Genomic DNA, 12,679 nt, shown 5'->3' with positions numbered 1-12,679 from the left:
AATAATGCCCTAAAAATGGGACTCTACTGGAACACTGAGCATTAGTGCCCAAGCATATACACATTGCCACGTTTAGCAACGGGAACTAAAGTACCACAGGCAAATACAATGTACAGTTGAGGCGGGATCTTGAGTTCAAGGCCAGCTTGGGCCACATGGTAAGACCCTATATAAAAAGTTGGTGGGATAAAATTCCGGGAAAGGACTACAGACTACAAAAGCAAGCTCCCAGACCATCATAGTTAAATTGCCTCACAAAACAAAGTAAAGCTACAATGAGTAACTTGGAAAATCTCTGCTACCCACAAAGATTGTCCAGGCCTTTTGGTAGCTCACTCCTATGATCCCAGAACTAGTACGTGGAAGCAGGAGCATCAGAAGGTAAGACCAACCCCAGGGGTAGGTGGGGTGGGGGTCTAGAGCACTGGTTACTCTGCCAGAGGATCCTGGTCCCATTTCTATACCCACATGGCAGTTGACAGATGTTCTATCCCTCCAGTTCCAGATCTGATGCCTCTAACCTCTGCAGGTTGCTGCACACATGTGGAGTATATATTCACTCAGCCACACACATACACATAAAATTAAAAAAAAAAACTTTTGAAACAATTTAAGAATTCAAGTCTGGCAGTGGTGATGCACACCTTTAATCCTACACTTGGGAGGCAGAGGCAGGTGGATCTCTGAGTTCAAGGCTCAAGACCAGCCTAGTCTGCAGAGCTAGTTCCAGGACAGCCAGGGCTACCTACACAAAGAAACCCTGCCCCCAACCCCAAACCAATAAATTCAAGAGAATATTGTTCTGAGAACTTCCTGAGAAGTGATTATCTAAGAACAAGCTTCAGATAACCAAGTAACTGCAGTCATTAAGCATGACTATCATGTCCAAACACTTAAAGCATTGGAGCCAAATGAAGACCAGAAGGTATCATAGTCAGTGCTGCTAATACCTAGAGTTAACTGTTGCCACTTGTCTTCCCTGATTTAGAAAAAGCCTGCCCACATTGCCTCTTATACGTTAGCAGATGACTTCTCAATTCTCCCTTATGTAAGAATTCCCAATTACAATGACCCATCTTGATGAAGGTCTCTCTAGGACTTACCCTTTCAAGTTACTCTACAGTTAGGGTTACTCTTGGTTGAAACCAATGCAAGGTTTGCTATCTTGATCACAAAATTTGTCTTTCTAGGGCAGACTTAGGAAAATGATCCAAAGATCTATAGATAATGAAGTTTCTATTAACCCCATTGAAGCATTTGTTGTAACAAACTTTCAGAGTGGCCTATAGGTAGGTTTTGCTCTAATATATGTGCACCACACAGCATACCTGGTGCCCAGAGATCCCAGAAAAGGGTATGGGATTTCTTTGTACTTGAGTTTTGGTTGGTTGGGTACCAAGAACTGAACCTAGGTCCTCTGCCATGAGCAGCAAGTTCTCTTAATGGCTGAGTCACCTCTCAAGCTCCTGGCCTAACAATTACAATTAACAATTTTTAACTCTTTTTTGAGCCTTTCCAAATAAACACAAAAGTCACAAGTTCAGGTCACATTAAACAATACCTGATTCTCCAAGTTGTCATATTTTAAAACAATGTTCAGAAGCAAACCATCATCACAAATAAGACTTTTTATTTGTCACTATTAAAAATCTGGATTTTTAAACAGATTCTTGGACTGGTGGTTCATATCCATCAGCTCGTTCAACTTTAGCACCTGTCTCATCACCAGTAGTTTTTCCAGAACTACCTCCTTCACCATGGAGCTCCATGAGTTTTCCCACTAAAAGGGGAGGGGAAAAAAAAAAAAAAACCTGTTATAAACAAGTACCACAACTTAAAACAATGCTCTTTCATTCTATACAAACAAAGCAACAGACCATTGTCTTTTTTTTTTTTTTTGAGACAGGGTTTCTCTGTGGCTTTGGAGGCTGTCCTGGAACTTGACTGGCCTCGAACTCAGAGATCCGCCCGCCTCTGCCTCCCAAGTGCTGGGATTAAAGGCATGAGCCACAAACGTCTGGCCAGACCATTATCTTACACTTAAAAATTTACACTAATTCCAGGCCATGGTGGGGCACAGCTTTAATCCCAACACTAGGGAGGCAGACAGATGGATCTGTGACTTCCAAGCAAGCCAAGGCTACACAGTGAAACTGTCTCAAAAACAAAACAAACAAAAAATTACTAAAGAGGTAGCTCAGTGGTTAAGATCACTTGTTCTTGGCAGAAGAGCTAGAACCCAGCTTGCAACCACCTGTTAACTCCAGTCCCAGCGGAACTGAAGCCTCTTCAGAAGATCAAGATCGCCAATATGCATGGTGCCTATACATACACACGGGCAAATTACTACAAATCAGTCATTAAAAAACAATCATGTATTTGGCCCCACAAATTTTCATCCCATGAATCCTGATTTCTCACTTACATTCAAACTTGGGTTTCTTCAGCATTTTTACTTTTCTAACGAAGACATCATGAAGAGGATAAATGGACTGGCAAGCCTTTTCTATGTCTTTCCCAATGCTGTCTGGAATCCTGCAAGACCAGCAAACTTTTAAAAAGCAACCAAGCAAACAAGAAACCAACCAAGGCAAGTTTTTCACATAAGTACTTTACATGGAAAAAAAGCAGCTTAATTAAAGTCATCCTATTTAAAGATGGCCATAATATCTAACATCTAAGTCTTCCTTATTTGCATAGCATCCTCATTTGTATTCCACATGGGAACATCAGAAAAATGTTTCCTTATCAGCATACATCAACTGGGACCGAAACATTTTCTCATCATGTATTCCCATACATTATTGTATATCTTCTAAGTTAACACCTAAGTTTCACTATCCACCGCTAATAGAGCTTCAGCCAAAACCCAGCAATTTTAAAGGATGAAAAATAAAACCCACTTACAACTTATTAACCACTTCCTTCAAGTCATTTGTCTGTACTTCTCGGGTCATGATTTCCATCATCTTCTTGCGGATCTGGCGGACCTGCTGGTGCTGTGCATAGGAGGTCTTGCGTATCTGGTTGTTGCGTTTTTTAGTAAAACCAACACAGAACAGACGGAGCAAATAACCATCAGTCGTCTTGACATCCACATGGGCTTCAATCATAGTCTAGGGAGAAAATGATACTGTAAGATCCAATAGTTTGTTTTTCTGAGACAGGGTCTCACCCTAGCTTTGGCTATCCTCCCCTGCCTGTGCACACCACCTCCATCAGCTTTTGCAATAGCTTTTAGGGCCTCAATCAACATAAAAAAAGCTTGGAATGTCAAACCCATTATGTGACATAAAATATGAATGTCTAGTTCACATTTTTCTTAAAATGAAATGAGATTCTTACCATCTTCTAAACCATCACTGCCATCTCAACTGGAACCCACACCCTTTACTAGTGTACCTATCAACAGTCACCCTGGCCCCAAATGGAAATTTGAAAGTTACACTAGAAGACCACACACAGGATAAGACCACATGAATGTTTTCATCTCTTAAAAAGAAAATACAGGTTGTGTGTGGTAGCTTTAATCCCAGCACTAAGCAGGAGGCAGAAGAAGTTGGATCTCTAATAAAGAGTTTGAGTCCATCATGGTCTACATAACAAGTTCCATGCCAGTCTGAAGAAATAAAAACTCCAGTAACACAATGACACGTTATCTACAATTCCTTTGCTTAGAATACAAAGGCAAATCACAAGTTCAAGGCCAGCTTGGTCTACATAGCAAGCACCATACCTAAGAGGCTAGGGATCCTTTCTCCAAAGGAAAAAAGTTCTGCCATAAGAGCATTTTAAATCCCTTTAAATCCAAACTAAAGCCATGCCAAGGATTTAAATATATAACCCTACAGATAAATCTAAATAAAAACCATAATTGGGCCACATTTCCATCTTTTAAAGGGCCATTTTAGTGGCAAAATGATTTAATCTCTTTGCATTTTATAAATTATGTACCTTGACTTTTAAAATATACCCAGTATCTGCCATGAGTGGTGGCACACATCTTCAGTTGTAGCACTCAGGGGGGCAGAAACAGGTGGATCTTTGTGAGTTTGAGGCCAGCCTGGGCAGCCTAGTAAGACCCTGCCTCCAAAAAAAAAAAAAAAAAAAAAAAAACTTGACTTCCACTGCAAAAGTTATTTATTGCATGTATTAAACAACTTTTTACTTCCAGAATTGCATAATCTGTAAGGGAATGTCAGAAAAACATGTAACGGTAAAATCAGGATGTTTCATTTGGGACCGAAACATTTTGTCATCATTCATTCCCATATTGTAATATGCCAATACTGTTACCTGGATACATCGGAATAATATCTCCTGAAATGACATGGTTACCCTGTGCTGAAGCTCAATTACCTGCATCAGCTATTTCATCTTCACAACTCAACGAGCTGATTTTACAAATGAAGAATCGAGCTGCTAAGCTTGTTACTTTCCAAAGACAAAATATGGAGACTGAATGACTTTAGCCCCACAACAATGTCCTGTCACTGTTATACACCACTGTCAGAGACAGTCAAATTAGTTAGAGCCACCTTTTCACCATAAATATACTCTCAACTGGCAAAGCTGCCCGCCTTGCCTATCGTCCTTCTATCAGTAAAACACTTGGCAAGAGGCTACAGCTCAGTTTAAGAGTGACAGCCCATGTGGAAACCGGTGGGTTCTACCTCTAGCACCAAAGAATAAACAGCACCTTGGCCACACGTTAAAACTTTGTCATCCATGAGGGCAGGGGAGTTCAGAAGGAACTCAGAGAAGTGGGTGAAAGACCAAACTGATTGCAGTTTTATCTCTAGAAGCTAGCTAAACAATATATAAACACAGTGGGAAAATAAAATTGTTCACTCTTCAAGTGAAAACAATTTTCATGTCATGTTTTACCGATGTATATAAACCTTACGGCAATGTGTAACACCAAGAAAACAAAGGGTTGAAATAAAATCTAACTCCATTTCATGTTTTGATCCTTCCCATCCCGGCACCATGACATCTTTGCACATGCTCAAATGCAGTCTGGGGGGTCTCACCTGCCACTTTTTGACCATGGAGCACATCTTGTCCCGGGTAAGATCCATGCCATGGAAGTTAGTCAGACAGTTTTTGCCCTGAACATCCTCAGTAATTAGCTTGAATTTTCTAAATGCAACTTCGTCATTCTGCAGATCAGCAAGGCTCACTTCAAACACACGACCCTTGAGGCCATCAGATGCAATTTCTACGAAAGAACCAAAGAACCCATTAAATTGTTTCAAAAACCCACTTGGACATCAATGACTTACCAGCAATACCCAACCAAACATTTTCTTGGCTAACTCTAAAAACACCTCCTTGCTGCTACAAACACACCGCAAATGCCAAATCTGCAAGCACTGGGCAGATTTTCCCATCACAGAACAAAAAAAAATAGCAGGCCCAGGTGCCTGTTAAAATACACACGCAACAGCTTAAGGACAAAGCAAAACAAGTATTGGTACTCACTGGTTCCTTGAGTCCTCGTGACTAGTGTTTTCCCAATGTTTCTAATATTGAACATCGCAGGCGCTTTCACGTCATACCAGTCTTTCTTCGAAAATGGATCAACCCTAGATTTGAGAGAAACAGACTCAAGCTTCTTTGTAATAAATCCCAAGACTGCCACTGCCAACTCTTAAACTTTCCTCGTCCTTACTTCCGCTGACAATGTCCCCGGCAAAAAAAAAATCTTAAACCGGCTTGTCTTTAATACAAAATGACGCCCCTCACCGTGATGAGCCTAAGGCCGGCGTGCCTGTCAACAGGACAAACCGGTAAGCTGGAAACCATGCCTTTCCCGCTCCTCCACCCCACAGGCGGCATTTCAGACTATCTCGGAACCTGGAGGTCCTGTGACATTAACTATTCCGTGACAGCACGGACCGGTCAGCAAGTGTCGGGAGCTCCCAGGCAGGGTCCACGAGGCCCCAGCGCAGGAGCCAGCGACTGCCGAGCCCAGATGTAGAAGGGACATTAAAAGTGCCCAGGACCATTAAGTCACCCAGAGCCCACAGATCGCTACACGTGACGAAAGCCCGGCTCACACGCGGGCGCGACGCCCGGCCCGGCCGGGGAAGAGGCGGCCGTCTGGAGCGCACCGGCCAGCGGCGTCGCCGCGCAATCCGCCCCGCATCCTCACCATCCGCCCCACGCTGCAGCCCAGAACCAGCCCGCCAACTCCTGTGGGACCCAAAGAGCGGGGATCCGCAAAATGCGCCACTTACACTTTCTTCTTGGCGCCCTTCTTGCCGCCTTTCGTCAGGCGCTTATTCTTGCCGACCGCCATGGTGCTGCTGAGAGAGCCAAAAGGGCGGAAGTAGTACCCGCGCGAGAACTTACGCGAGCTGGGCGGGGAGCGCTGTCTACGTGACCCTTGCTCTTTCGCCCTTCCGGCTTTCTCAATCTCGCGACACGAGTCAGCGGCTCGCTCCCACCGGGCTGCGACAGCGCCCTCGTGTGTCGGGAGGCCGCGCAGCGGGCCGCGGGGCTGGCTGGGCGACTTCGCTGAGGTCAGGAGCGCGCAGGCCCGGCAGAGGCGCGCACACCAGGTTTCCTGTGGTTCCAGTTGCCCCCAGGGTGGGAAGTTTCCGTACGAGGAGAAGCCCTCTGAGCTGTCTCGTGTTCTAAACTTTGAGAGTTTGTTTCTTTCCTAGAGCCTGGGCTTTGAATCGGAGACAGCAAGTTCATGTTCAAGAGGTGGTTTGAACAGTACTTAGCCTTCCGACCTCTCTGGCCTTCTGTCCCCTCACGTGTAAAATGGGAATAATGATATGATCTACTTCAAAACGTTGGTATAATTAAATAAGCATAACTCCGGGCATGCTGCTCACGTCCCGCGCGTGCTGATTTGGATTCTGATTAGTCTCGGGTATGGGTGTTTTGTGAACATGCATGAAGATAGAGGCTCAGCTGGGGTGGTAACGCATGCCTGCAATCCCAGAGCTCTGGAGGCAGGACAACAAATTAGAGGACTGTGAGTTCCAGACCAGCCTGAACTACCTAGTAAGACAGACTGAGCTGAGGGGTGGTATAGATACTTTCCGGTATATTTCTTACTTATCAACGAGAACAAAGGTGTTTGTGATACCAACTCCTGCCCAGTGTGTATGCTTACCTACATATCTCTTACACATTTGCAATCATATTTTTATTGCTTGTGTGTGCCTATGTTATGCATGTACCCTCTCCAGCCTATGTGTGGAGGTCAGAGAACAACTCTCTTATTCCACTCTCTTATGTGTATAGGGCTGGAACTGCGGTGGTCAGGTAGAACTCAGGGTCAGGCCTCTGCGGGTGCCTTTACCAGCTGAGCCATCTCGGCCCCCGCCCCGGGTGGGGGCGTGTTTTGCTTTTTTAGTGGAATGGGAGACTGGAGCCGCTCAGTGGTAAAGACTAAGCACGTCTAAGGCCCTAGGTTCCATCCTCAGCACTTCAAAAAAGACACAGTGGAGTTCAATCCTTGTACCTAATTGCCCACCAATTTTCTTAATGTAAAACCCCCTTTCCCATTTTTTAAAATATTTATTTATATTGTGTACATTGGTATTTTGCCTGCATGTATCGAGAGTGTCAGATCCCCTGGAACTGGAGTTACAGACAGTTGTGACCTGCCATATCATATGGGTGCTGGGAATTGACGGTCCGTTGGAAGAGCAGTCAGTGCTCTTAACCACTGAGCCATCTCTCCAGCCCCCCCACTTACCATTTTTATGTTTGTTTTTTCAGACAAAAGTCTTGCTGTGTAGTTTGGGCTGACCTCAAATTCTCGCTCCTCAGGCCTCAGCGCCACCACATCCATTTTAACTACAGCAATTTAGCAAAGCACAACCTCGTCAGATTCACCCGCTACCTTGAGTGTAGCCCAAGAGAGCTGGCTGTGCAGGTTTGGTGTTCAGCCAGCAGTGTACTGAGTTCCCTTCTCTAACTTCCTCTCTGGCCAAAGCCAAAACAAACAAACAAATAAACAAACAACAACAAAGACCATGACCAAGCTGGAAATCAATGCCCTATTCACCAGGCGCCCTAGAAGTTTTTCAATCTTATTTTTCTTCAAAATACACTGACTCTGGTTTGAGAAGGGGGTTACTGTCATGTTAACCCTATATTTGGGAAATGACAAAAATGTCCCATTTCCAGTCTGTTTATAAAGATAACAATCAGCCAGATGTCTCAGACTAAATACAAGAAAGGCAAAAGCTGTCTAGTTAAGGGCACACCATAAACTTTAAAGGAAATCATGGAGCTGGGGTCATGACACACTCCTGTAAGCCCAGCATTCTTCAGAAGCCCAAAACAAGATTCTTTGAGGACAGCCTGGGCTACATAATGAGGTCTGTCTCTGAAAATCTAAGACTGGAGCTGTTGTTCAGTGACAGTGTTTATCGAGCATGAACAAGGTACTGGATTCATTCCCATAAAAGAAAAAAGGGTGGGTATCTCTGTGTTTGTGCTGTGTGTATGTGATATAATGGAAATACCCAAAGTAGTAACAAGGAATATTTATCTAGAACTGCTGTTTTATTGTTATTTCTCGATGGAGTCTCTGTATGTAGCTTACGCTTCTCCCAGGCCCCTGCTTAAAGGATCCTCCCACCTCAGGTTCCCAAGAATATAGAACTCCAGTCGTATTCTTCTGGCATCTAGCTGGAATGTGAAGTTTTGTTTTGTTTTCTGCCATCGTTGTCTTCTGCCTCTATCTTTAAGCATGTGTGTGAATTCAGTGTAATTGAAATTCCCTTTTTTGTCCATGGGTGACTTTCTCCACAGCTCATTCTCCACAGTGAATCTATAAATGGATCTCAAAGCATCACAGCTGCTCCACCAAGTAACGTTACTGAATGGATACAAAGTTCATAATCTGTGCCATTTAACTTCTCAGCAGCATTGTGAGAAGCTGACGGGACCTGAAACCTCACTATCAAGATGCTCATCACTTCTCCTCCAGCAAGGAAGCATATCATGAAATCCTTCTCTGTTAATGAAGCCATCTTTGTTCCCATCAGTCATGTTAAAAGCTCTTGAACTCTGTGACTGGTCATGCCTAGCAAACACATTGGTGGTTGTACTCCAAGGGCTTTTCTTTGCCCTCAGGCTCTACTTGATAGTCAGTAAGTTCCATCGCGGCCTTCATGGCCACAGGACAACTTCTACTCTCCAAGCTTTTAAAGCTTAAAATCCCTTCCAGATTTCAGCCCTTACCTCCTTCTACCCTAGCCTTGTAAGTCAGTCTCCCTAAACTGTTAGCCCCATCTGCAGTTCTTCAGTATTTCCACTTATCTCAGTGGTGGATAGTATCCTACAGTCCTTACTTTATAATAGTGTCACTATACTTAACACTACTGGTGTACCCTCAGAGATAGTTAAGGTGAAGCAAGGAGTGTAAGTCAGTAATAGAGCATTTGTCTAACATGTACGAAGTCCTGGGTCTGTCGTCAGCACAGTTCAGCAACCCCTCTGCCCCCACCACAAACACACAAAAGAATTTTGAAGATAGTAGATTTTATTTTTCTCATTACAATTTAAAAAGGCAAAACCAAAGGGCTAGAGGTGTGACTCTGTTCCTAGCATGCTCACCTAGCGTGCACAAAGCCCCAGTTTTCATACCTAGTACCACATAAACTGTGTGTAGAAGCCCGTGTCTGTGAAGCTGGGTGGTGGTGGCTCACCTTTGATCCCGGCACTCAGGAGGCAGAGGAAGGAGCATCCCTGAGTTTGAGGCCAGCCTGGTCTACAAAGTGAGTTCCAGGACAGCCAGGGCTACACAGAGAAACCCTGTTTGAGAACAAAAGAAGTCTATGCACTCAGGAAGTATAGAGGATCAGAAGTTCAAAGTAACCAACAACACATAGGGAGTTTGAAGGCAATGTGAGATACTGTGTCACTTTTTTCTACTTTTCTTTGAAGTTTTAATTAATTATTTGTGAGTGCTCTGTCTGCATATACACCTGTATGCCAGAAAAGGGCACCAGATATCATTATAGATAGTTGTGAGCAACCATGTGGTTGCTGGGAATTGAACTCAGGACTTTTAGAAGAGCAGCCAGTGCTCTTAACCACTGAGTCATCTCACCAGCCCCCCTGCATCACCCTTCATCCCATCATTCAAGAGGTAAAGGCAATTGAATCTGTGTGTTGAAGGCTAGCCTGATCTACATAGTGAGTTCAAGGCCAGTAAGGTCTATAATGAAGGAGAATCTGACTTTATTATAATTTTATTGAAAAAATATTTTTGTTTTGGTTTTTTGAGACAGAGTTTCTCTGTGGCTTTGGAGGCTGTCCTGGAACTAGCTCTTGTAGACCAGGCTGGTCTCGAACTCACAGAGATCTGCCTGTCTCTGCCTCCCAAGTGCTAGGATTAAAGGTATGTGCCACCACTGCCCAGCTGAAAATTTTTTCATACTGTGTCTTTTGTTCATTTTCCCCTCCCTGAGTTCCTCCCAGATTACTGCAGCCTCTCTATCCACCCAACTTTGTTATTTTTCTCCTATTTTCAAAAACAAAAAATCCACAAAATGAAAAGCAAAGCAAACAATCAAAAGACCATTTCAGAAACAAAGCAAGATGAAATAAGAAGTCCACAAAAAACATCACTGAGTTAGTTTTGTGTTGGCCAACTGCTGTTGGGCATGGGGCCTACCCTGAAGTGTGGTCAATATACCAGTGAGACTCCATTGGAGAAAATAGATTTTTCTTCTTTACCAGTGGGTATCATTTGCAGATAGCTTCTTGGTTAGGAGTAGGAACCCATGTCCACTTCCCCCTCTCAGTGTTATGGCCACATCTGTCTGGAGCCTGTGCAGGTCCTGCATATGCTGCCACAGCCCCTGAGTTCTCTCTCTCTTTTTTTTTTTATTTTATTTATTTATTATGCATACAACATTCTGCTTCCATGTATATATGACACCAGAAGAGGGCACCAGATCTCATAACGGATGATTGTGAGCCACCATGTGGGAATTGAACTCAGGACCTCTGGAAGAGCAATCAGTTCTCTTAACCTCTGAGCCATCTCTCCAGCCCCTGAGTTCTCTTATGTTCATCAATCCTGTTGTGCCCAGAAGATGCTGTCCCCTTGTCATCCCATCATTTCTGGCTCTTACAATCTTTGCTTCCTCTTCCACATTGTTCCCTGGTCCTCGAGGGGATGGAGACACCATATTTAGGACTGAGTGTTCCAAAGTCTCTCATTCTCTGCACATTGCCCAATTATGGATCTTTTTGTTAATCCTCATTTACAGTAAGAAAAAACTTCTCTTATTGTGGGGTGGGTGGGGCACTGGTCTATGGTTATAGAAGTATGTCATTGGGAGTCATTTTGCTGTCTCTCTTTCACAAAATAATATTAGGTTTTCCCCTAAGCCCATGACCTACCCACCTAGTCTTAGGTTCTTGGTGTCAGGCATGGGTTCCGTTTCATGGCGTGGACATTAAATCCAACCAAACAGTGGTTGGTTGATCCCATAATATTTATGCCACCATTGTACCAGTATATCTTGCCGGCAAGTTGCTGTTACAGGCTGCAGAGTCTGTAGCTGGGTGATAATGATGATCATCTTTTTCCTCCAGCAGCGTGAAGAGTGCTTCCCAGCACTGCTGGTGCCAGAGGTAGGCCCCAGCTTGACCTCTCTGTGTTCAGTGACTTAAGTAAGCATTTTCTTCAGCAACAGGACCTTACCATCAGGTTGTGGAGAGCAACCAGTAGCCTAAGTTGTTAGGGGGTTTTCACGGGACCCCTTTTGCCAGTGACTCAACAAGATGTAACCCATTCTTGGCACTGGAGGCTTTACTTAGCAGCATTGTCTAGTTGGTACACTGTCTCCCTATTATTTGGTCACTCCATTTAGATTCCTCTCACATATGTATCTACATTTAGAAAGCTTCTACTGTAGTAGGTTTCTATATGGTTTTTCTTTTTCTTTCTTTTTTGCTACATGGCTTTTCAAATGACCTGTGGTGTTAGTTGTCATTCCTTTACACTCATCCATTTCCCTATTTTTTTTCTGAGACAGGGTTTCTGTGTGTAGCTGAAAGACCCCCGAAGAGGTACTTTCGTAGAAGGAGACCCGCACCCAGGAACCAGCGAGACCACGAACTTGGATGCAAAACCGCAAGAGGCTTTATTGGAGATACGGGTACCCGGGCGACTTAGCTTCTGTGAGGCCAAGCGCCCTGAGCCAAGGGAAAGGGGTCCTTATATAGGGAAAAAGGCGCAAGCTAGAAGCAGGGATTCTATTGGATAATTCTAATGAGGCATTGTACAGAGCTATTCCCATTGGTCAATGTAAATGAGGCGCTATACAGGGTTATTCAAATGAGGCGAAGTACAGAGTTATTCAAATGAGGTGAAACACAGAGTCTTTCAAATGAGGCGAAATACAGAATCATTTCTATTGGATGGTTCAAATGAGACACAGAGCCATTCCAGATCAGCATATTCTCAAGGTCTGGTGTCTGGTACAACAGACTCAATTCCCCCCCTCCGCGTCCTGATGGCTGACCTTGGGGCGGAGACCTTGGGACGGAGTGTTTCTCATCAGGCGGGGGCTCAGGGGCAGGGCTCCAGGCCGGCTCACTTGGTGTTTGTTCTCGTGCCGGCCCACCTGGTGCTCGTCCTCGGGCCGGGCGTGCGGCGGGCGGCGGGGGAAGTGGAGGCCGGCGGGGG

The 12,679-nt window shown here is 44.4% G+C and overlaps 1 protein-coding gene and 2 non-coding genes across 3 annotated transcripts; all 3 read right to left on the bottom strand.

Annotated features, from left to right (window-relative positions):
- Positions 1-1,608: 1,608 nt before the first annotated feature.
- Rps3a (ribosomal protein S3A) lies at positions 1,609-6,400 on the bottom strand. The gene is made up of 6 exons (XM_027392993.2): positions 6,243-6,400; positions 5,485-5,588; positions 5,034-5,221; positions 2,908-3,116; positions 2,426-2,535; positions 1,609-1,780 (listed from the first exon to the last, which is right to left on the bottom strand). Exons 1-6 carry the CDS (start codon positions 6,302-6,304, stop codon positions 1,659-1,661), a joined length of 795 nt encoding a protein of 264 aa, XP_027248794.1. The 5' UTR covers positions 6,305-6,400; the 3' UTR covers positions 1,609-1,658.
- On the bottom strand, positions 2,726-2,793 carry LOC113833143. Its single transcript, XR_003480696.1, has one exon. It is a non-coding gene; the product is annotated as a small nucleolar RNA SNORD73 (small nucleolar RNA).
- On the bottom strand, positions 4,195-4,267 carry LOC113833142. Its single transcript, XR_003480695.1, has one exon. It is a non-coding gene; the product is annotated as a small nucleolar RNA SNORD73 (small nucleolar RNA).
- Positions 6,401-12,679: the final 6,279 nt, after the last annotated feature.

Source organism: Cricetulus griseus (assembly GCF_003668045.3).
Source record: "Cricetulus griseus strain 17A/GY chromosome 1 unlocalized genomic scaffold, alternate assembly CriGri-PICRH-1.0 chr1_0, whole genome shotgun sequence".
In the NCBI taxonomy this organism is placed as follows: domain Eukaryota; kingdom Metazoa; phylum Chordata; class Mammalia; order Rodentia; family Cricetidae; genus Cricetulus; species Cricetulus griseus.
This window is presented reverse-complemented; position numbering and strand designations above follow the sequence as displayed.

Bases quoted from the DNA above. Each gene is read 5' to 3' on its own strand.
- Rps3a (XM_027392993.2), bottom strand. From the start codon at position 6,304: ATGGCGGTCGGCAAGAATAAGCGCCTGACGAAAGGCGGCAAGAAGGGC. The intron at 5,589-6,242 runs GTAAGTGGCGCA...TCTCAAATCTAG, and splicing joins AAGGGCGCCAAGAAGAAAGT to GGTTGATCCATTTTCGAAGA. The intron at 2,536-2,907 runs GTAAGTGGGTTT...CTGGTCTTGCAG, and splicing joins AAGGAAGTGGTTAATAAGTT to GATTCCAGACAGCATTGGGA.